This window comes from Leptopilina boulardi, unplaced genomic scaffold (genome assembly GCF_019393585.1).
Source record: "Leptopilina boulardi isolate dan_hultmark-lab unplaced genomic scaffold, ZJU_Lbou_2.1 LbouV2_40, whole genome shotgun sequence".
Taxonomy (NCBI): domain Eukaryota; kingdom Metazoa; phylum Arthropoda; class Insecta; order Hymenoptera; family Figitidae; genus Leptopilina; species Leptopilina boulardi.
This window is the reverse complement of record NW_026137974.1, coordinates 1,108,701-1,134,018: the sequence shown is the minus strand read 5'-3', so window position 1 is coordinate 1,134,018 and position 25,318 is coordinate 1,108,701. Positions and strand designations below refer to the sequence as shown.

Sequence of the window (25,318 nt, the reverse complement as noted above, 5' to 3'; positions counted from 1 at the left end):
AGCAGGGGAACGAAGAAGTAAATGGTGAGAAAAAAGCGTCACTCAATGAGGAGTAAAAGAGGATGATGGGAGAGGGGAGAGGAGGGTGAAAAAGAAGCTTCTGAATATCGCTGATAGAGCTGGATTCAAGCATGTACTTCATACCGAATTTCTCCAAGTAACCTCTGTCCTCTTTCTTCCTTCTTCTTTTTTTTCTATTCCCTCTCGATCGTCAAAGTCATTTTAATGCGACAAAAAAAAAAAAAAAAGAAACCCTGGCATATCTTTCATCTTGTGTCTCTTTTGACTCTTTTCTTATAAAAGCGCGCGCGGTCCATATTCTGTGATTTTTTAACCCCTTGACATATGTTTCAAACAAAATTATAGCTATAGCGTTACCGTTACCAAAAATAGTAACACTTATCACAGTAAGAAAATCACGTTTTATTTTGTTATAAAAATAAAAACCGCCTGCTGACATAACCTCAAAAGTAAAAAGTAACATAGAATACATAACCTCAAAATTGAAAAGCAAATTTCAAGGTCACTGAACGAGATGGAAACATAACCTCCAAATTTTGTAAAAAAAAAGTCACAGTAAATACAATTATAAAAATTCCCCGCTATTAAAATTGGAAAATAATTTTCCAGATAGCACGGAAACTTGCAGCAAGCTTGTCTGAGCTGTTTTTATGAGTTTTTATGAGTTGAAAAACAGTTGAAAAACGGCGGGCTTTTTCAAAATGCTTTTAAATAGAAATTTTGTGTTTTCTATTTTATTTGTTAATTAATCAATGTTTTTTTAAATATTTTTAATTTATTTTTTGGTATTATTTTGTATATATGTATAATAAAATATTATAATAAAAATATAATAAATAATTAATAATAAATAAAACAATAATAAAAAAATAAATAAAAAATATAATAAAACCTATAATAATAAATAAAATAAAAAAACCAAAAATATAAAATTCAAAAATTAATTACAAAAAAAAAAATTAAAAATATTTAAAAAAAAATATAAAAAATTAATTTAATTAGTTAAAAATTATGGTATATTGAAAAAATAACGGCAATTAATACTAGAAATTAAAATGATAAATAAAGTAAGTATATAATAAGTATATAAATATTATTATTATTAAATTAACAAATGTTTAAAATACATTTAAAAAATTTTATTCATCTTTTCAATAAGTATTTTCATATTTTAAATAAATTTCATAAAATATAATAACAATAATAACATTGATTAATTAACAAATTAAATAGAAAACACAAAATTTCTATTTAAAAGCATTTTAAAAAAGCCCGCCGTTTTTCAACTGTTTTTCAACTCATAAAAACAGTCGAGGGTTAAGAGCAAGATTTTTTTATTCTCTGATAGTTGGTCGAGTATAGGTTCTCGGTTAGAGTCTTTGGTTAGTGTCTGTCGAACCCGGGTTCAATTCCCAGTCCCCTCAAATTTGTTTCGAAAATTTTCTCATTAAGTTTCCAAATTGCAGCAATCTTGCAGCAACCTTTCCAGAAGCTTGTTGAAATTCTCCTGCAAGCTTACAGCAATCTTTCACGGCAAGCTTGCCGCAATCTTTCATGGCAAGATTGCAGTAACCTTTCCTGGAAAGCTTACAGCAATCTTTCACGGCAAGCTTGCCGCAATCATTCTTAGTATGCTTGCAGCAATCTTGTAGCAATCTTTCATGGCAAGATTGCAGCAACCTTTCCTGGAAAGCTTACAGCAAGCTTTCACGGCAAGCTTACCCTGGGTGGGACATTTCGCAAGCTTGCCGCAAGCTTGCTGCAAGTTTCCGTGCTATCTGGGTTTTATTGATTAAAAAAATATTTGATGTATTGGAAAATGTGGACGCATACTAATTTTCTTTTGACGATGTCTTTTTTTTTCTTATTATAATAATTATTATTATGTTTTTTTTCTCTCTTGGAAGAGAAGACTACTCTCTGTTCGTAAAATGATGATCTTGAGAAAATCTTTAAAAATGAATATAATGCTTTCTTGACTCTTGAAGAAGTTTTTGAAAAGATCCATTGTTGACACTGCATTAGATGCTTGAAATCTTTGGACTCCCTAGAGTTTCCCCTCTCTCGTTCACTATAATGGGATTATTGATATTAGGTTGAGACCGAATTGGGTTATTAAAATCCACACATAAACTTCAAATTAAAGCCCAAGAATAGAAAAGGAACATGATTTGGGCGTGGAATATGATGAATTACTTACAAAATATATATATTCATTGTTTAGGATATATTTTTGAAAAAATAAATAATTTGAAAAATTTTTTTTGAAAAAACAAATTTTTTTTAAATTAAGAAAATTAGAATTTTTTTTTTACCTTGATTTAAATTTAAAATTTTCTATTTTTAAATTCCGTTTATAATTTTTTCTTTTTTTTCTTATTTTAAATTAATATATTAAAATTAAATTTTTTTAATAAATCATATTTTTGACAAAAAAAAAAAGAAGCCGTCTTAAACTCGATACAAGAGAATAAATTTTTGTACCGAGAATATGGAAACATTCTAAAATTTTATTTTTTTTTTTCTTTCCTTCATTTCAGATGCAAGAAGCATTCTCTCAAAACATTTCAAGCAGAAAAATACTTTTCACACTTCTTTTCTTAACTGATATTTATATCTTGCGGATAAAAAGGAGATTTCTTTAAAAACTTCTTTTCAAACGAGTGTTTCGCAAAAGTTGCAATATTACGAAATCTTTCACTGCTATTTTCTATATATATATATATATAAATTTTTCTCGAAAAAATTAAATATTTAATATTCGTGGTTGCGTACCGGAATTATGATTTTTTTTTAAACCAAAAATAGATTTATGCAGGACAAAGCAAAAAAAAAAATTTTTTAAATCCCAAAAAAAATAATTTTTCACTTTTATATATATATATTTTTTTTATTTAATATTCTACAAAAATTACTTAGTATTTCAAAACCAAAAAAAAAAAAAATTTTAACCAAAACTGAAATATGAATATTATAATAAAAATAAAAAAAAATTAATGCAAATAAAAATAAAAGAAAAAGTTATAAATCGAAGGAATATATATATATGATATATGGGAGGGTGTTTGAAAATATAGTGTATGGGGTGGGGGTAGGGGTTGTTTGGGGGCAGGGGGTGGTAGCAGCTATCACTCGTCAGCTGTCCTTGTAGAAATCTACCGCCAGTGCGCGTCGTGGCACCGCCACGTGCTTTTCGGGGTAAATTTGGTACCCGCACGCGACACTTTGTGAAAAACTGATTTTAATAAAAAAAAAAAATAATAATTTTTTTTAAAACCGAAATTTTTAATTAAAAAAAAAAAAAACGAAAATTTTTTTTCCAAATTTTATGACACTATAAATATTTTTTTTTTAAATTTGCTTTTTAAAAAAAAAAACCTTTGGAAAAATTCTCAAACAAAATTTAAAAAAAAAACTGCAGGTTTGAAAATTTAATATTCGAATAAAAAATAAAAATTTTTACTATTTTTTATATTTAGAAATATTATTTTATTTTTTTGTTTCCAAATTCTTTTTTTTTGGACGTTTAGAATAAAAATTTTGGAATAAGTTTCCTTTTTTTACTTTTTCAAAAAATTTGTAAATATTTTAATTATTATTAATTATTAAAATAACTAATTATTTAAATATTTAAATTACCTTTATTTGAAAACAATTTCTTTGTATATAAATTTTATTTTTTAATTTTCTCGAATTAAATTTCTGTAAAAAAAAAAAATTGTTCTCTTCAAAAAAAAAAAAAAAAGCAAATTTATTCGCAGATAATTTTTTCCCCTACTATTATTATCACATAAAAAAAAAGGAGACAAGAAATATGTTTTAAAAAGTAAATGTGAATTTGATTCGTAAAAATGTTTGAACGATATAAAAAAAAATAAATAAATAAAGTGTAACTCGTAATATTTTACGATACTTAATATAAGAGTAAAGCAAAGTGTCGTTATATGTATATATATATTGTTGAGCAAATAAAACTCGTAAAGGTGCCTCAGGATTTGAAATAGGAAGAATATATATTTCATACCGCAAAACTCGCGTGAAATTTATATTGTTTGGGTAGAAAAAAAAATAACAACGTGACAATTTTTTTTTTTTTTTTCTTTAAATTACACGACTTTTATATCAGACAATAAGATATTTCTATATATATATATGACACAAGTGAACAAGCGGAAATGTAATTTCATTTACTTTTTCCCCAATGTCTGACAATTTGATGAAAATATTTTTCTCGATTGTCACAAAAATAACGGATTATTTGCAAAAAATGTATTCGTGACCCCTGAAATTAAAAAAAAAAAAAATTACCAACATTTAACAAAAAAAAAAAGTGACAAGAATTTTCATGGCTTCAATCGTAGATACAGGACAAAAGTAAGAATTTTTTTTATGTAATTATTCGAAATATTTTTAATTTAGAAAATTAATTTTTTTAGAAAAAATGTTCAATTGTAAAAATTTGGAAAATTTTTATAATTCATAATATATAAAAATTTGGAATACTTTTTTTTAAATTTTTGATAGTTTTTTTAAATTTTGAATACTGTTTTTGACATTGTTGATACTTTTTTAAAAATTTTATATACTTTTTTATGATTTTAAAACTTTTTTTTAATTTATAATTTTTTTTTGAAATTTTGGATACTTTTTTTAAATTTTAAAAACTTTTTTTTATATTTTGGCACTTTTTTTAAAATTTTGAATACTGTTTTTCACATTTTTTATACTTTTTTTAAATTTTTTATACTTTTTTAAAACTTTTATATACTTTTTTTTCATTTAAAAATTTTTTTTATCTATTTTTTTAAATTTTGGATACTTATTTTAAATTTTGAATACTTTTTTTTTAATATTTGGCACTTTTTTTAAAATTTTGAATACCGTTTTTGACATTTTTTACACTTTTTTTAAATTTTGAATACTTTTTTTAATCTTTTATATACTTTTTTTTTAATTTAAAAAATTTTTTTATACATTTTTTTAAATTTTGGATACTTATTTTAAATTTTAAATACTTTTTTTTAATTTTTGATACTTTTCTTTAAATTTTGGACACTTTTTTTTTAATTTTTGGCACTTTTTTTTAATTTAAAAATTTTTTTTTGAAATTTTGGATACTTTTTTCAAATTTTGAATACTTTTTTTTAATTTTTGGCACTTTTTTTAAAATTTTGAATACTGTTTTTGACATTTTTTATACTTTTTTTAAATTTTGAATACTTTTTTTAATCTTTTATATACTTTTTTTTAATTTAAAAAATTTTTTTATACATTTTTTTAAATTTTGGCTACTTATTTTAAATTGTAAATATTTTTTTTTAATTTTTGGTACTTTTCTTTAAATTTTGGACACTTTTTTTTAATTTTTGGCACTTTTTTTTAATTTTAAAATTTTTTTTTGAAATTTTGTATACTTTTTTCAAATTTTGAATACTTTTTTTTAATTTTTGGCACTTTTTTTAAAATTTTGAATACTGTTTTTGACATTTTTTATACTTTTTTTAAATTTTGAATACTTTTTTTAATCTTTTATATACTTTTTTTTAATTTAAAAAATTTTTTTATACATTTTTTTAAATTTTGGCTACTTATTTTAAATTGTAAATACTTTTTTTTAATTTAAAAATTTTTTTTTGAAATTTTGGATACTTTTTTCAAATTTTGAATACTTTTTTTTAATTTTTGGCACTTTTTTTAAAATTTTGAATACTGTTTTTGACATTTTTTATACTTTTTTTAAATTTTGAATACTTTTTTTAATCTTTTATATACTTTTTTTTAATTTAAAAAATATTTTTAAACATTTTTTTAAATTTTGGATACTTATTTTAAATTGTAAATGCTTTTTTTTAATTTTAAAAATTTTTTTTGAAATTTTGGATACTTTTTTAAAATTTTGAATACTTTTTTTAAAATTTTGAATACTGTTTTTGACATTTTTTATACTTTTTTTAAATTTTGAATACTTTTTTTAATCTTTTATATACTTTTTTTAATTTAAAAAATTTTTTTATACATTTTTTTAAATTTTGGATACTTATTTGAACTTTTAAATACTTTTTTTTAATTTTATTTATTTTTTAAAAAAATTTTATATACTTTTTTTTAATTTTATAAACATTTTTTTAATTTTATAAACTTTTTTTTAATTTTTTAATTTTTTTTGTTGAAATTTTGGATACTTTTTTCAAATTTTGAATACTTTTTTTTAATTTTTGGCACTTTTTTAAATTTTGAATATTGTTTTTGACATTTTTTATACTTTTTTTGAATTTTGAATACTTTTTTTAATCTTTTATATACTTTTTTTTAATTTAAAAAAATTTTTTATACATTTTTTTAAATTTTGGATATTTGTTTTAAATTTTAAAAACTTTTTTTTTAATTTTTAATACTTTTCTTAAAATTTCGGATACTTTATTGTAATTTGGAATCCTTTTTTTTAATTTTGGTTACTTTTTTTTAAATTTTGTATACTTTTTTTCAATTTAAAAAATTTTTTTATACATTTTTTTAAATATTGGATACTTATTTACTATTTTAAATACTTTTTCTAATTTTTGATACTGTTCTTAAAATTTCGGATCCTTTTTTTAATTTTGAATACTTTTTTTAAAATTTTGGATACTTTTTTTTAAATTTTTGATATTTTTTTAAATTTTTTTTATACTTTTTAAAATTTTTTAATACTTTGTTCTAATTTTTGATATTTTTTTTTAAATTTTGGATTCTTTTTTAAAAATTTTAAATATTTTTTTTTTAATTTTTAAATACTTTTTTCTAATTTTGGATACTTTTTTTAAATTTTGAATACTTTTTAATAAAAATTTTGAATACTTTTTTTTAATTTTGTGTAGGTTTTTTCAAATTTTTTATTCGTTTTCTTAAATTTTTGATACATTTTGTTAAATTTTATATACTTTTTAAAAAAAATGTATCCTTTTCTTAATTTTTAATACTATTTTAAAAATATTTTATACTCAAATAACAATCAGAAAAATTTTATTTTCATTATCAATTCAATTTATTAATTTAATTTCAAAATTTTCATAATGTATTATTTATATTTTATTGTTTAACAAATTGAGTAAAAGTAAAATTCTTTTAGAAAAGAAAAAAAAAATTTTTTTTATTCTTTCTTGGGAGCAATAAATATATAGAATAATATTGAACCATATGCATAATATTTAGGCTATAAATTTGAAAAACCCTCTAAAAAAAAAGGGTCCTGAGAATTTTTTTTCGTCCCATTTTATCCGCGTAACAAAAATTACGAATCCAAAACTTCCTTTCACTCTCGGCTTTCCTTTTTAATAAGCTCTTCATTTCATCCTCTCGTATAACGTAGATTTATAATCCTCTGGACATCATCATTTACCATAAATTTTCCTTCCTAATTTAATCATATATAGATTTTTATTTTTTTTAAAGAAAAAAAAGAAAGAGAGAGAAAAAAAATTGAAAATAATTTTGAAAAAAATAATTTATCAATAATTAGATTGTTTTTCATTTTTTTTTTTCTAAAAAAGAAACAACAGTAAAAATTTATCTCTGCATGAAATATTTATTATTGCAAAAATGATTTCTTTAATTTAAGTTAGTGATATTTTTTTTTCTTTTTATAAAATCGACAACATGAAATAAAATCAGAGACAATAAATGAAGGAAAATAAGAAAAAAAAAAAAAAAAAAAAAAAAAGTAAGTCAAGAGATTTATATTTATAATATTGATAATACATCTGAGATAAAAGAGAAGAAAAATAAAAAATTACTCGCGAATATTCAGCGATCGCTAAATAGCGCAACAAACTTTTTATTATATGAAAGTTGTATTTAGTGAGAAAACTTTTTTTTTTACTCCCTCTCTTTTTTTCTCTCTCTCTCTCTCTTTCTATTAAAAAGAATATTCAAAGGGAAGGGAAGGTCGCCCAACTGAAAAGTTAAAAGTAATAAGCTTCGTTCTCCAAGAAATGTGCGGGTGTGTATATATATATATATATAATTGAAATGTGAAAAAGAAAATTTGTGATGAATAAAATTTACTAGTTTAAATGATTTATATTTTTCTCGTTTCAATATTTTTATATATTACATTTTATTTTTCATTTTTAAATATTCACCAAACTTTATTTAATATTAATAATTAGTATTATAATTGACTAATTTAATAATAATTATTATTATCTATTATTATTAATTATTATTTAATAATTTAATAAATTTAATGATGAAAAATAATTGTAAATTATTAAATAATTTTAAAAATAAAAATTTAGTAACATTTGAGTGATTGAAAAAAAAAAATTGTGCCTTTAGAGTCGAATGGGACTTACAATTATTTTATTGGCTAGTTTTCAAGGTCATGTAACGTTGATTGGCTGTCGTTCCATGACCTTGACGAGTAGCCAATGAAATTACTGCGAACCATCTAGTAGGCGTGTTTTCATTCATGGCACAAATTAGGAATGTTACTTCCAAGTCGAAACTCTAGTGAATTTTTATTTTAAATATTTGCAACCGATAATTTTATTTAAAAATATCTTTATCTAAAATTACTTTTAATTAAAAATATTTTTATCTTAAAATTCTTATAGGGTAAAAATACTTTTAGTAAAAAAAAAAAAAAAAGTTTTGGATAAAAATACTTTTAGCTAGAAATACTTTTAGATAAAAGTACTTGTAGATAAAAATTCTTTCAGATAAAAATACTTATAGATAAAAATACTTTTAGCTGGAAATACTTTTAGCTGGAAATACTTTTAGATAAAAATACTTGTAGATAAAAATTCTTTCAGATAAAAATACTTATAGTTGGAAATACTTTTAGATAAACATACTTGTAGATAAAAATTCTTTCAGATAAAAATACTTTTGGATAAAAAAAATACTTATCGATAAAAATACTTTTAGGTAAAAATACTTTTAGCTGGAAATACTTTTAGATAAAAATACTTTTAGCTGGAAATACTTATAGATAAAAATACTTGTAGATAAAAATTCTTTCAGATAAAAATACTTATAGATAAAAATACTTTTGAATAAAAAGACTTGTAGATAAAAATTTATTTAGATAAAAATACTTTTGGATAAAAAAATACTTATAGATAAAAATACTTTTAGGTAAAAATACTTTTAGATAAAAATACTTGTAGATAAAAATTCTTTCAGATAAAAATACTTATAGTTGGAAATACTTTTAGATAAAAATACTTGTAGATAAAAATTCTTTCAGATAAAAATACTTATAGATAAAAATACTTTTGGATAAAAATACTTTTAGCTGGAAATACTTATAGATAAAAATACTTGTAGATAAAAATTCTTTCAGATAAAAATACTTATAGATAAAAATACTTTTTAATAAAAAGACTTGTAGATAAAAATTTATTTAGATAAAAATACTTTTGGATAAAAAAAATACTTATAGATAAAAATACTTTTAGGTAAAAATACTTATAGATAAAAATACTTTGAATTAATTAAATAATAATTTATCAAATATAATACTGGGATATTTTTTTTTATCTACTTTTTATCCTCCCAACATATTGAAATTTTTTTTTTATCTTTGCAAAAAAATTATTTTGCAAAATTATGTCTATTACTTATATCTGACACCTCAACATAAACTGACATTTTCCAGCAAATAAACTTTGAAGAGCAGAAAAGACGATAGTAAGATTTACATGGTAGTCGAGTTTGAATTTCTCTCTCTCTCTCTCTCTCTCTCTCATTCGCTTTAGAAATCAAGGAAAGCTGCTTTGGTTGCGCACTTTATGTATATATAACGAACATTTGCCACTATTTTCTTCTTTGTTTAGGCACCAGTGAAGAAAGAGAATTCTAGAAGGGGAAAAAGGGCGTTGGGTAAGGGGTGTTGTGGAGGAGGGGGGGGGGGTGGTTGAGGCGCAAAATTAAGCTCAGTAAATAGGATTAATTATCTTGACAAGATTCCATCACTATGAGAGACCATTTCTTGTCTTTGAATATATATTTTCCTGAAAATCCGATTTATCACATTTTCACTTTAAAAGTACTTTATACAAAGTTTTTTTTTTTTTTTTTTTGTGAAAGAATACAAAAAAATTAATTAATATATTCAAAATTATTAATTAAATTAATGTAAAAAAAAAAAATTATTTGAAAATTTAAGGGAGAATTTTTGTTTTTTCAAACGCTATTTGATATTGATTGATATAGTGCTGATAATAAATAATTCATTCAGTTTTTATATTTTTTGTGAAAATCACAAAAAAAAATACATAATTTTTATGATTTTTTTGTGTTTCTCTAAAAAATTACTCGTTTTTAAATAAAAATTTGATTAAAATCGAATGTATTTTATTGAAATATATATATAACTTTTATCTATAACATTTTTTTCCAAATTTTTTTTATATTTTCTGTCAAAATCGCAAAAAACTATAAATTTTTTGGTTTTTTTTTATTATTTTAACAATTAAATTCGAATTTTTGAGAATTTTCAGTATTATTTTCATTATCAGAATATTAAAATTAGTAGAAAAATTATGGTTAGAATAATTTAAAAACGGGTATAAAAAAATTACGTTATATTTTTTTTTGCATTTTTCAGAAAAATTGGTTGCTTTTCAGGAAAAATGTATTACAAATATAATGTATTTTAATGAGATTTACAACTTTTGTCTGAAAAACATTTTCCAATTTTGTATATTTTCCGTCAAAATCGCAAAAAAAAAAAAACAAAACTTTTATAGTTTTTTGTCAGTTTTTCAGAAAATTACTTATTTTTCAAAAAATGTTGTTTAAAATTAGATGTATTTCAGTTAAATATATAATTTTTATTCAAATAGTTTTTCTAAATTTTTTATATTTTATAACAAAATCGCGAAAAACCATAATTTTTATGGTTTTTTTGTCATTTTTTAAAAAAATTAATTATTTTTCAGAAAATTGTGTTTAAAATCAGATGTATTTCATTGAAATACACAACTTTTATTAACATATTTTTTCAAATTTTTTATATTTCCTTTCAAAATCGCAAAAAACCATAATTTTTATGGTTTTTTGTCATTTTTTAAAAAAATTAATTATTTTTCAAAAAATTGTGTTTAAAATCAGATGTATTTTATTGAAATACCCAACATTTATTAAAATACTTTTTATATTTTCTTTAAAAATCGAAAAAATCCATAATTTTTATGGTTTTTTTTTCATTTTTTTTTCAAAATTAATTATTTTTCAAAAAATTGTGTTTAAAATCAGATGTATTTCATTAAAATACACAACTTTTATTAACATATTTTTTCCAAATTTTTTATATTTTCTTTGAAAATCACGAAAAACCATAATTTTTATGGTTTTTTTGTCATTTTTTAAAAAAATTAATTATTTTTCAGAAAATTGTGTTTAAAATCAGATGTATTTCATTGAAATACACAACTTTTATTAACATATTTTTTCCAAATTTTTTATATTTTCTTTCAAAATCGCAAAAATCCATAATTTTTATGGTTTTTTTGTCATTTTTTAAAAAAAATTACTCATTTTCCAAAAATGTTGTTTAAAATAGAATGTATTTTGATGAAATCTATAACTTTTATCTAAATACTTTTCTTCAATTTCCTTTTTTTTTGTCAAAATCTCAAAAAACCGTATTTTTTAATGGTTTTCTATGATTTTCACAATTATAATCGATTTTCCACAATTTTCACTGTGATTTTCATTATCACTATATCAAAATTCATAGGAAAATGACGTTTAAAACTATTTTTGAATTTTGTATTTAAAATTTTAATTTTCGTCATAATTTCCAAAAATGAATTTTTTTTTTTTTTGCAAAATTTCCTTTTTTGTCTCAAAATAACTTGGACCTTTTAAATTTTCATAAATTTTGAAAAAAAAAATTGCATTTAATTTGCATAGAATATTGCTTCATTAAAAAATTAATTGAAGGGAAGATGTTGGAAATATTTTTTAAGTTGAAATTAATGTTGTGAATACACAATTTTTCAACGCTCGATTAAAAATTGTGGAAAATAATAATAATAATAATAATAAAAAAAAGTAACATATCTTTTTCTCACTCTCTCTCTCTTTCTCACTCTTTTTTCCCCACTCGTTCCACTTATTATCGCTTCACGCGACAACCTTTAATGAGAGAAAAGAGCTTTTTTACTTTCCTAATGGATTAGCTGTAAAAATTCTGTTAACGACCTAATATCTATATAATGCTGACTCTATTTACCAGAAAAACATTTTCTTCTCAGATTTCGACTCTTTCAAAAAAAAAAAAAGTAGAAAAAGTAGGAAAAGTAGGAAAGGAGAAAAAAAAACAGTTCGTCTCGAGAATATCATTCAAATTTATATGAATTTTAATTTTATATTACTTTTTTCCAGTTCGCGATAAATGAAATATTTTATTTAAAACAAACTTTAAATTAAAAGAATTCTTCTTAATTTTTTTCAGAATTTTTTAATAAAAACGTCCAACTAATTTTTTTAATTTCGTTATAAATTTTTTAACATTATATAAAAATTAAAAAAAAAAATTTTCAATTATTAATAATGAACTTATTTGTTAATCAAAATTATTTATATAAAAATATAAATAATAATTTATTTATAATAATAAATTATTTATATAAATTTATTATTTATTTATTTGTAAATAATTAAAAATTTCTATATCTAATTAATTATTATTATTATTATAGCGCAAAAATTCATATAAATAAAAAAAAATATATTTTCATAAACAAGAAATGAAAATGTTTTTTTGAAATTTATTTCAAAACTCGATTTGTTGATACCGCGATATGGCGCGAGTGATGAATATTATACATTTTCAAAAAAAAAAAAAAAAAAAAAAACTTATGGCGCGCAAAAGAAACAACAAAGAAAATTCTTTCACGATCATCGACTTTCTTTCACATGAAAGAAAATTCGAAATATGTCACCAGAATGTGTATGCTCTTGACACATTTACATAAACTGTCGAGGCCAACTTGATGTCAGCAAAAAAAAAAAAAAAAAAAAAAAAAAAAAAAAAACAGAAAAAAATGAATATAAAAGAAAACCCTTTACAAAGTACCTATACCTATCGTTTAAATTGTTGAACAATCAAGATATTCGTTGACATATGCGCGCGAATAGAAATAAATCGAAATCTTTTTATTTTCCCCCCAAAAAAAAAAAATAATTCTTCAAAATAAATTTTTATTTAAAATTTTTTTTTTATTTATTAAAAATAAATTTCCAAATTTTGTTTGGAAAATTAAAAATAAATTTCCAAATTTTGTTTGGAAAATTAAAAATAAATTTCCAAATTTTGTTTGGAAAATTAAAAATAAATTTCCAAATTTTGTTTGGAAAATTAAAAATAAATTTCCAAATTTTGTTTGGAAAATTAAAAATAAATTTCCAAATTTTGTTTGGAAAATTAAAAATAAATTTCCAAATTTTGTTTGGAAAATTAAAAATAAATTTCCAAATTTTGTTTGGAAAATTAAAAATAAATTTCCAAATTTTGTTTGGAAAATTAAAATGAAGGGATTTTGAAATCTGAGAAAAAAAAATTTTTCGAAAAATAATAGTGGAAGAGAAAGAGAGAATAAAAAGAAGAAAAATTAAAATAAAGCCGCGGAAGAAAAGAAAAATTTTTTTCTGATAGAAAATGCAATTTTTGAGCAAAAAGTTAAAGATCCTGCAATGGACATGTTTCCTACTGCAAACGGGACGCTTTTCCACTCCGCGACATTCTTTCCGGAACGTAGTGCCACTGGCTAAACCGATAACACCAAAAAGCTTTCCCTATTCGCGTCGTTCGACCGAGCGAAAAATCGGAAGCTGGAATAAATTTTACCTCCTATATATATATATATATATATATATATATATATATATATATATATATAACTTTTTATTTTCCCTTTTTTTTAAGGGGGGATAAAAAGACGAAAAAAAAATTTTTCTACCTGTAACAAAATAAATAACAATATTGAAAAAAAATAATTTTTTACCTTCGATAAAATAAATAACAATATCGAAAAATATTTATTATTGGGTTTTTCCTATAACAAATTTAATTATATTTTTATTTATTATTTTAATTAATAAATAAATTCTATTATTTATTACTATTAATAAATTGTGTATTTAAAGTAAATAAATTTAAATAAAAATAAATTATTAATATTAATAACAATATAGAAAAAAAAATTTTATTTAAATAATTATATTAATTTATTTGATAAAATAATTTACTAACTAAATTAATAAATTACGTAATTTCAATTAAATAAATTTTTAAAAAAATATTTTAATTAATTAAATTTTATTAATAGTACAAATTAATCAAATTTAATTAAATTAGTTTTTAATTTAGTTAATTTAAATAAAGTTTTTGTAAATAAATTAATTTATTTAGTTTTAGTTTGAATAAATAAAATAAAAATAAATATTTATTTATTGATTGAAAAATATAAGAAAATAAATTTAAAAAATAAAAAATTTTGTTTATTTAATTAATTTAATTAATTATATGGATCCACGAACCTTGCGCTTGGCAGGGAGAGTAAATAAACTGCAATTAATTAATTTATTTAATTATTTTATTTAATTACTTTATTTAATTTATTTACTTTTTTACTTATTTATTTATCTACTTTAATTATTTATTTATTTATTTAATTTATTCATGTAATTTATTTAAATTATGTAACTGAATTCAAAAATCATATGAAAAAAATCACATTTTTATATAGACAAAATTTTATTCAAAAAAAAGTACAAAAACGTCAAAAAATTGTAAAAAAAAAAAACTAAAAAAATAATTTATCCATTTTTATACTCGAAAATTTACAATACCAATTAACAGAAACAAATTTTTTTTTTTAAATTTCAATGCGAGAATAGTAGAAAATTACGTTCACTCTTTTTTTTTCTCCACTGTACGGTACAGAAATTGAGAAAGAAAAAATTTTTTTTTCTCATTCTATCTCAGAAAAATTACGAGACATTATTTTTAATTTTTTTTTTTTTTTCAAAGACTACTTTCGCTTCCGCAGTTTTTGGTATCACAATTATTAGCATCACGTCCAGAATTATCATTCTCATTGGCATCATCATCGCAGTCCATTGCATTTTGATTGTCAAAATCTTCAATTGGTGCATCATTTCTCGTTTGACTTCGATGACGTGATTGTGAACGTCTTTTTGTTTTATCAGACAATTCTTTTCTCTGATCGTGCCTCGAGTTCGATCTTCTCAAACCTTTTTTTGTTAGAAAGGAAAAAGAAATTATTTTTTTTTTGCAAATTTCCAAAATTTTGAAAAAATTTTTACAAAATTAATTTTTTACTATTTTTTTTTAATTAACAAAAATTAATAATTAATTTTTATAAAAAAAAGTAAAAATTAAATTTTCCATTAAAAACATTAATAATTAATTTTTTGCATTAGAAAAAAATGTAGTAATTAATTTTTGAATTATTAAAAAAAATTCAGTTTTGCAATAATAAAAAGAAATTTAATAATTAATAGAGAAATTTTGAATAAATTTTAAATAAATTAATTTTTTTATGTAATTAAAGAATTATCTACAGTTAAATAAAATTAATAGAAAAAATTACAGAATATGTTTTCTATTAATTTAATTTATTTTTTAATAAGTCAAAAAAATTATTGCATTTAAAAAATTTTTTATAAATAAATTCTATTTAAAAAAAAATTTTTTTAAATTCTATTTTTTATGAAAAAATTAAATTTAAAAATAAAAATAATAATTTCAAATTAAAATTTAAATTAAATTTTTTTTTTTAATAATACCATTGTCGGGTTTTGATTTTCGATTTCGAAGACGACTCTCGTGTTCGCTGCCCGAAATTTCTGAATATTTATCAATAATTCGTTTATGAGGACGATCATCGTCGCGAACTTTTGATTGTTTTATTGAAGATTTTTTATTATTATTATTATTGTTGTTGTTGTTATTATTCTCGGGAGCCATTTCTTGATATTCTTCATTGTCACCCCTCCTTCGTCCTCGTCGACGACTTCCCTTCCTCCTTCTGCGGCTTCCCTTTCTACTGCGACTTCCTCGCCTCTTTTTAGCCCGACTACAACCACATGGCCTTAATTAAATTAAAAAAAAAAATTGTTTAAAAAAATTTATATCAAAATTTTTGTCAAAATTATTTATTATTTTTATTTATTAACTAATTCAAAAAAAAATAAATTAATAATAAATAAAAATAATAAATAAAAAAATTTTTTTAAATAAATTAAATTTTTTATTTATTTTTAAATTTATTTTTAAATTTAATTTAAATTAAATTTTTATTAAAATTTATTTTTATTTACTTTCCACGATCGTGAATGGAACTAAGTGGATCCACTGCGGTTTTTTTGGATTCATCAACAACTGACATATCATCAACGACTTTGTAATCATCTTCAAATCGTCGTTTATTTGAAGGATGAGTGATTTTTGAAAGTGCAATTGCATTTTTATAACGACCATTTCGATGTCGCAGAATACCTGCAGTCACAGCATGTTTCAAAGCACGTTGAACCTGAAAAAAAAAATTTTTTTTAATTCTAAATTTTTTAAAAAATATTTTAATTTTTAGCCTCGTGGTAAAGTGCTCGGAACGTCCACAACCTAAGCGACCAGGGTTCAAAACTTCCCAAAAGTGTTTTTTTTTTTTTTGGTTTTTTTATTTAAATTTACAAATATTTACTTAAATATTACTTAAATAATTAAATATTTTAATTACAAATTCTTTTGATAACAAATTTTTGTATTAAATTTTTTTTTGGGTTTATTTTTAAATTATTTTACTTTCTGGCCTCGTGGTAAAGTGCTCGGAACGTTCACAACCTAAGCGACCAGGGTTCGAAACTTAGCAAAGGTGTTTATTTATTTTTTTTTAATTTCAATTTATTATTTACTTTTAATTTATTTTTTAAATTGTTGAAATAATTAATTTTTTTTTAATTATATAATTCTTTTTATTCGAAAATTTAATTATATTAATTATAATATTATATTTAATTATTTTTAAAATTTATTTCCAGATTATTTTAGTTTAATGTAGCCTCGTGGAAAAGTGCTCGAAACGTACAAAACCTTCGTCCAGGGTTCAAAACTTCCCAAAAGTGTTTTTTTTTTATATTTTTTTTTTGGTTTTTTTTATTTAAATTTACAAATATTTACTTAAATAATTAAATATTTGAATTACAAATTCTTTTGATAGCAAATTATTTTCATAAATTTTTTTTTCGGTTTATTTTCAACTTATTTTACTTTCTAGTCTCGCGGTAAAGTGCTCGGAAGTACAAAACCAACGTCCAGGGTTCGAAACTTGGCAAAGGTGTTTTTTTTTTAAATTCAAATTTACGAATGTTTAATTAAAAAAAAATTTTAATAATTAAATCTTTTAATTATAAATTCTTTTTACTAAATTTTTTTTTAATTTTTTATAATTTATAATCAAAAATAAAAAAAAAAATTTTTTTAATTTTTTTTTTAAAGTTAACAAACCTGCATTGTGAGATTCCTATTGGGACCGCTGGAGCCTTTTTTCACAATCTGAAGAATATCGCGTATTGATGATCCTTTTGATTCGCTGAGAATGGCAACAGCGTCCAAAACTTTGGCCATTAATTTTGGATGTGACGGTCGAACCATTTTGAATTGTCTTGTGCCTTAAAAAACACAAGATGCAGAAAATTCAAATTCTGTAAAAAAAAAAATGAAAATTATTATTTTCAAATATTTCTCTTACCTTTATTTTTTTTTTATTTATTTATTACTTTAAAAATAATTATAATTAATAATAAATAAAATAATAAATAAATTATTAAATAATTTTTCATTATTTTGGAATTTTAGTTTTCTTTTTTTAAATTTTTATGTACTAAAAAAATTTTTTTTAAAAATTCAAATTTTTATCCAGTTAAAAAATAAATAATTTTTTATTTATTATTATTTTTTTCTTTTTATTTATTTATTCATAAAGCAAAAAAAAAAATTATAATTATTATTTATATTCCCCCCCCCCTTAAAAAAATTTAATTTTTTCCTTAAACATATTAAAAAAAAATTTTTTTTATATAAAATGTATATCATGTCAATATAAATCATCAATACACGGTTTTTTTTTTGCGAAATTGAAAAACCATATAAAATGCCAAGAGATCATAAATTCACACGACTCGAGATTCTTATACGATGAATATAAAAGGGAAGAACATTTCCGGATGAAAAAAAAAAAAATGTTTCGATTCACGTGAAAAGTCGCGTATTTTTATTTTTCACTGAATCGTAAAAAAAAAAAATTTTTTTTTTTCTTTTTTTCCTCACAAGATTACAAACACCAAACGGAAATGAAGGAGAAATATATTTTTTTATTTAAATCGACTGTAAATATTGTAATTATGTGAAAAATTTTTTTTCTTTAAAATTTAATAAATTTTCAAAAAAAAAAAAAAATTAAGATGCATAAGAAAAAAAATTTTTTTTTCCAAAAATTTTCCAAATAAAAACAAAGTTAGTAAAGAAAAGAAAATTAATTTTTTTTTAGAGAATTTATTTTAACGGTACCTTTTTTTGGGAAATTGAGTGATCGCAATGAAAACTACTCAAAAACTGCGAAATCATGAGATTTGGAAAATACGGGAATTTTTTTCAAACTTAAAACACGAACGATCCTGAAGAAACTGCGAAAAAAACAATTTGTTTGCGACTCGTTGCTTAGCAAAATATGATTTTCAATTGTTTTCACGGTGGAGAAAAAAACGATGCGAATTTAATTTTGTCACTGTAATAATTATTTTAATTTTTAATAATTAATATTTAATTAATAATAATAAATAAATAATTAATTAATTAATTAATAATTAAATAACTAATAAATAATTAAGTAATTAATAAATTAATAATTAAATAACCATAAATAATTAAGTAATTAATTAATTAATTAATTAATTAATTAATAATAAACAATTATTAATATTTAATTTAAATAATAAATTATTTTAATTTTTAATTAATTAACATAATATTTAATTGTAATTAATAATTATTTAAATTTAATAAAAAATAATTAATTAACAAATATTTAATTCAAAATAAATTCAAAATTTATTTTTAAAAAAATTAATAATATATTTTTGCAATTGGTAAAAAAAAACTTTTGTGAATTTTGAAAAAAAAAAAATTACAAAATATTTTTGAATTCCGTTTTTATAATATTAACAAGATAAATTCCTTTCCTGTGAAAATATTTCCAATTTGTAATATTAAATATATATATATATATATATATATATATATATATATATATATATATATAGTAATATAATACAATTTTGACATAGAATTTGCCAAAATTTGAAAACTAATTCAATGCGTACAATCGTTCTCGCGAAATACTTTTCGAAATAGTTGTCGAAGAATTTCTCAACCGGAAAAGCGAAAATAAGAGATTATTAAAGTTGCACGACGACTTCAACTTCTAAAACTAAATTCCAATTTATTATTCGATTGACTTACTTTTCAAGAGGTGTGAAAGAAAAAAAAAATTTCACGCTTAAAAAGAAACCAACTAACATAACCTCAAAATTTTTTTTTAATTTTTCAATAATATTTTTCTCCTAAATAATATCTATATTTAATATATTCAATTTTTAGCCAATTTTATTGAAATTTTTGAGGTTATGTAGGACAAGTATTAAATTTTGAGGTTATGTTCTCGATCTTGAATTTACGATCCTAATTTTTTACGATTATATTTGGCTAAATTTCAAGGTTATGTTTATGCTTTTCGACCATTTGCTCGTTAAACTATCAGGTTATGTTTACTACCTTTAACTAAATTTTTAGGTTATATATTTATACTCTTTAACCTTTTGCCCTTGAACTATCAGGTTATATTTACTCTTTGATCTAATTTTTGAGGTTATGTTCATCTTTGACCTTTCGTTCTTGAATTATCAAATTACATTAACCCCATGACCTAAATTTTTAAGGTTATGTTCGATTTTCGAAACAACATTTTTTTTTCGCAATATAAACTTTATTCGCAAAAAACTAATGAAGAGAGAAAAAAAAGTACAATCAGTGCGAACAAAAAAAAAATAGATTCCACCCCACTATTTTAAATTACAATAATAAAATTTCTCATGAATGATGCTAGTAATTGCCAAAATCCCATTTGCCTTTGATGTGTTCGGGAATCCAATAGAGAAATCTCTGTTGACGTTGATTTGGTGCCATCGCCAAGTTGCAATCACAAATTAAATGTTTCGAGTTGGCGTGTGATTTGCCACCTTGTGTGTCCTTTAATACACTGCGAACTTGTGCAAAATCATTAACTGTCTTTTCATTGAATGTCACCATGTACAAATTTATTTTTTCTTTTTCCTCCCCAAGTCTTTTATTATATATATATATATTTTTTTTTTCTTCTATACTTTGGTCACAGCCAATTACAGCGACAAACATTCGTAATTACCTGTTTAATTTACACAGCGAGGAACACAATTCCAATATTCTGATTGAACGATAATCAGAGGGAGTTCAATAAAATTAACGTCTGACCACTGGATCGGTGTCACTATTATCGGAATTATTTGTTTGTACTCGACGGTAATTGAGTTTCACAAAAGGAATCCTTTTGATCCACCGGATGATGATGATGAGAAGGAAGGGGGGGGGACGATGGTTTTCTATTTGCACTCTCGCACAATTTAGCCTTTTCTTGTATACCGCGCGTGTTTGTAGGTAGCACTCAACCTACCGCTATTCATATGCTGAACGCAGAAGCGTTTAATTCCATTTCTCGTTCTAAAAAGGTCATTTAAATTTCATGTTAATTGTCAAATCCGTTTGATTATTGAAATTTGTGTCTATGCGATTGGAATTTTTATTTTTCAAAAATTAATTAATATTGAAAGCAGATGAATAATTTTAATTAAAGTAATTAATTTATTTATAATTTAAAAAGTAAAAGAAAACATTTTTGTTGATAAGAAGAAAGTAAAAGGTTTAGGCGAAATACAGTAACGAATTTCTTGAATTAGAATTGATTTTATTAGCAATGTATCAGCAGTGGCGTTGCCTAAAGAATGAAGCGATCAGTCGAGCGGACCCCTTTTTATACAACTACCGTGCAACGGGAGAGGGGGTAGCGCGCTCTGATTGGCCGCACTCTCCGCGTGGAACTTTCACTACCAACGGACGGCCAATCGCTGCGCGCTACCCTCTCTCCTGTTGGACGGCAGTTGTATAAAAAGGGGTCCCCGCTTAGTCCCCATTCATTCTTCCACTATCGTTATTGCTGAGAACTTATGTGGAATTTATTTTGTGTTTTTTAAAACAGTTAAATTAAAGGAAGTGAATTTCTTTTTTCTAATTACAGAAAACAATTTCAAGGGGTTGAAGCAAATCAAATTGATGATCCGATCGAGTAGAGAAAAAGGGAGGACCCGTTGGTGTCGATCATGAAGCAACGAGTCCTGCTCGCCTTCGCCAATTTAATTACATCCTACGCCTCATTTCTGTAAGTGTACTCGAAACTTTCTCCTAACTCAAATCTCGGGTGTCAAGTGCGCCTCTGTAAATTTTCTCATTTCCTCCCAAATATATCCATCTCGATTACTCTCAATAATTAAATTTATATAATATTAATTATATTTCATTTTTCTTTTAAATTCGAAAACAAGTTTTGATTAATTTTTCTTTGTAAAAATGAATTTAAGAAAAACTAGTTTAGATTAATTTAATTATTATAATTAAAAATTTTAAAAATTTAAATTATTATAAATTAATTTAAAATTTTTAATATTAGTTTAAAACTAATTTTTATTGATTACTATATTCTAAATTTTTTTTATTAATTCAAATTGTGATATATATGTTACGGATTTCCGCTTGAAAATTGATTAAGATTGGAAAAAAAAGAACAATTTTCCAGTTTGTTCTCCCTTAATTATAGCGTACTTAAAAAAAAATAAAAAAGTTTTTTCTCTCACTCTCTTTCTAAAGCACTTGGTTTTTTATTCCCACGTAATCTTCGTTTAAGAACTCTCGTCAGACTTATAATCCAGTCTCGTCTCGTGATTTTCCTCTGCCGTGAAATTGCTTTCCCGTAACTTTTCCGAGTATCGACGCGCGCGCTTTTTTTTCCAAATGACGGATCTGGAAATCTCGCGAATCGGAATAGTAAACGTAAATCCCGATTCTTTGAGTAAATAGAAAAAAAAAGAAGAAAAATTTCCAAGAATCGTTATTTACGTAAATACCCAATTTGAATTTATCTAAATCAAATAAAAAAAATTTTTATTCTCCTTTGTTATTTTTTTACAGGATAAAAAAATAAATGTGAATTAAATTTTTTAATTTAATTTGAATTATAATTTCGATTAAATTAATTAATTTAATTCATATTTAATAAAAAAATTTTATTATTGGTGTTTTTCCTAAAGTATGCCAAAGATTATGATTATTAATTTGAATTATAGTTTGAATTAAATTAATTAACATAATTTATATTTAATAAAATATTTATTATTGGTGTTTTTCCTAAAGTATGCCAAAGATTATGATTATTAATTTGAATTATAGTTTGGATTAAATTAATTAATTTAATTTTTATTTAATAAAATATTTTTTTATTGGCTTTTTTCCTAAAGTACACGCCAAAGATTATGTAACTAAATTTTTTTTTTCTGTTTCGAAACTGAATTTTTGATCGTTTCCCTCCTGCTTTGGAAAAGTTGAAAAGATTTTCTTCTCTTTTTTCATCATTTATAGTTAGTTTCACATTATACTTTGCCCAGAGTTTGGTGTAGACTTCCGATTTGAAATCAAAAGTTTCAGGAGAATTTGCTATTTACATCACTTTATATAGCTGTGTGTGCAAATCAGAAACTGGGTAAGGTTATACTGTGTACCTCAAAAGGTGAAAATAAACTTAATCCAACTTGATTGAAAGATGATTGAAAATTGAGTTAAAAAAAAAAATTTTATTTAACTGTAAAAAATTTTATTTTTTTCTTTCGTTTAACTTAAAGTCAATATTTAATTATTTACCCTTACAAAAAAAAGTAATAATAATAATTTATAACAATTATATTTTTTATTTATATTTAAATTTTGCTTGTTCGCCCCTCCCCTCCTCCCATCTCTATCAATCTCTCAGTTTCAAAATTGAAATAAATTTCAGTGAAAAAAAAAAAATTGAATTTTTCTCTAAAAGCCTTTCGAGTCAAATTTAAAGCTCATAAGTTAAACTTCTTTTCAAAGAAAGCTTTCAATTCAAGGCAGAGAATTTCAAATGGCTTTAAAATTGGATTCAAAAGACGGTATTATTTATATACGGTGGTAAAAAATTTGAAAATTTTTAAAAAATGAAAAAAATTTAATTAGGTACAGAATTTGGCATTCCTATTTTTTATAGAAGAATATACCTAATAATTATTATAATCATAATTTTTACTAATTTTTACTACTACTACTACAAAATTTTCATAGAGTACATTTTGTCCCCATTTAATTTCTAACAAAGTAATCCTTTTTAATCTTAGATAATAAATAAAGCACCGTATTTTGTTCTAGGGAATAAAATAGCCTATTTTGTCCCTAGGGAATAAAATAACCCATTTTGTCCCTAGGGAGTAAAGTAATCCTTTTTGGCCCTAGGAAATAAAATGGCCTATTTTGTTTCTAGAGAGTAAAGTGTTCCTTTTTGCTCCTAGGGAATAAAATAGCCTATTTTGTCCCTAGGGAGTAAAGTAATCATTTTCGTCCCTAGTGAATAAAATGCCCTTTTTGTTCTAGGGATTAAAATAACCGTTTTAGTCCCTAGGCAATAAAGTGACATTTTTGTCCCTAGGGAATGAAATAACCCATTTTGTCCCTAGGGAGTAAAGTAATCCTTTTTGGCCCTAGGGAATAAAATTACCCATTTTGTCCCTAGGGAGTAAAGTAATCCTTTTTGCTCCTAGGGAATAAAATGCCGTTTTTATTCTAGGGATTAAAATAACCGTTTTAGTCCCTAGGCAATAAAGTGATATTTTTGGCCCTAGGGAATAAAATAATTATTTTTTTTGTATCTAGGAAATAAAATGACAAAAAAATAATTGAAATTTTGTAAATAAAAATAGAAAATTAATTTTTTTTGTTTCTAGCGCTGCAACTGGACCGAAAGCATCGACTCGTCAAAGAACACAGAGCAATAATCACAGTAATATTAGTGAACTTTTGGATAATTTGTTACGCGGTTACGATAACAGTGTAAGACCAGATTTTGGAGGTCCTCCTGCTACCGTTGAAGTTGATATTATGGTCCGAAGCATGGGACCCATTTCGGAAGTTGATATGGTAAAATTTATATTATTGAAATTTTATTCCATTTAATTATTATTAAATCGTGAAACAAAAAATTCTCAATGAATATCTGCAACTAAAATTTTAAAAAAAAAATTTATAATTTGGTGAATTTATTTTGAAATTCGATTGTCGTGGGGAAAAAAAAATATATATTGGATTTGTGAAAAAAAAATGGTTTCAGAGAACAAATTTGTACGAAATTCGATTTAGATGAGTGAAAAAAAAATTTCCATTTAAAATAAGAAGAACTCAATTTTCAAATGTATTGTTATATATATGTTATATAAGTGTAGGTAATTTAAAATGAAAAAAATTTCTTAAAAATAAAAAATTTAATTTTCCTGTGGGGGAAAAAAATAATGAAAATTTAATAAAAATACAAAGTAAAAGAAATAATGATATCGATCAGTTTTAAAAAAAATAAAATAAACGTATAGCAAATAATTCTAGATTTTTGTTTTTTTGCAAAAAAAAAAAAAAAAAAAAAAAAAAAAAGAGGGTACACTTGAGATGTAGTAATTCTCGATGGGATTTTATATTGAATGGTCATTGTGGTCAAGAAGCTTTTCAATCGTTGCAAATGTACTTCACATGCGAGGGAAGTGCCTCTCGATAGGTCATCGTGATTAGGATTTATTCGAAAGATTCAATTCCTTTATGTACCTACATATTGATTTAAAAAAAAATAAAAAAAAAAAAAAAAATGAAAAAGAATCTTTTCTAATTGTTCTGAGAAAAATGCAACAATTCTTTTTTCAATAAAATTACCTATTAAACTCGGTTAGAAAGGGAAAAATTATTTATGATTATTAAAATTAACAAAAATTTAATTTGATCCTCTTTGTGTGTCTTACCCTCACAGCATCAGATATCCTAGGATATTCCCAAAACATCCCTTGGATATCCTAGGGATACCCCAGA

The 25,318-nt window shown here is 22.3% G+C and overlaps 2 protein-coding genes across 4 annotated transcripts in view; one reads left to right on the top strand and one right to left on the bottom strand.

The window, feature by feature from the left end:
* The first annotated feature begins 3,774 nt into the window (after positions 1 to 3,774).
* LOC127289191 (gamma-aminobutyric acid receptor alpha-like) overlaps positions 3,775 to 25,318 on the top strand; it is a 33,288-nt gene continuing 11,744 nt past the window's right edge. The window contains exons 1-3 of one of the 2 annotated variants that reach the window (XM_051316992.1): positions 3,775 to 4,395; positions 21,426 to 21,566; positions 24,196 to 24,388. In XM_051316992.1, the coding sequence (XP_051172949.1) occupies positions 21,508 to 21,566; positions 24,196 to 24,388 (252 nt within the window). In that variant the 5' untranslated portion in view covers positions 3,775 to 4,395; positions 21,426 to 21,507. The remainder of the gene's footprint in view (positions 4,396 to 21,425; positions 21,567 to 24,195; positions 24,389 to 25,318) is intronic. The other variant, XM_051316991.1, reaches the window with a different exon arrangement.
* On the bottom strand, positions 14,830 to 18,750 carry LOC127289192 (putative mediator of RNA polymerase II transcription subunit 24). Of its 2 annotated transcripts, none has more exons than XM_051316993.1 (5): positions 18,608 to 18,750; positions 17,546 to 17,742; positions 16,363 to 16,574; positions 15,829 to 16,133; positions 14,830 to 15,273 (listed from the first exon to the last, which is right to left on the bottom strand). In XM_051316993.1, exons 2-5 carry the CDS (start codon positions 17,690 to 17,692, stop codon positions 15,044 to 15,046), a joined length of 894 nt encoding a protein of 297 aa, XP_051172950.1. In that variant the 5' UTR covers positions 17,693 to 17,742; positions 18,608 to 18,750; the 3' UTR covers positions 14,830 to 15,043. The 2 variants fall into 2 exon arrangements, with proteins under 2 accessions (XP_051172950.1, XP_051172951.1); XM_051316994.1 differs by having other exon boundaries at positions 15,829 to 16,118; positions 17,546 to 17,744; positions 18,609 to 18,735.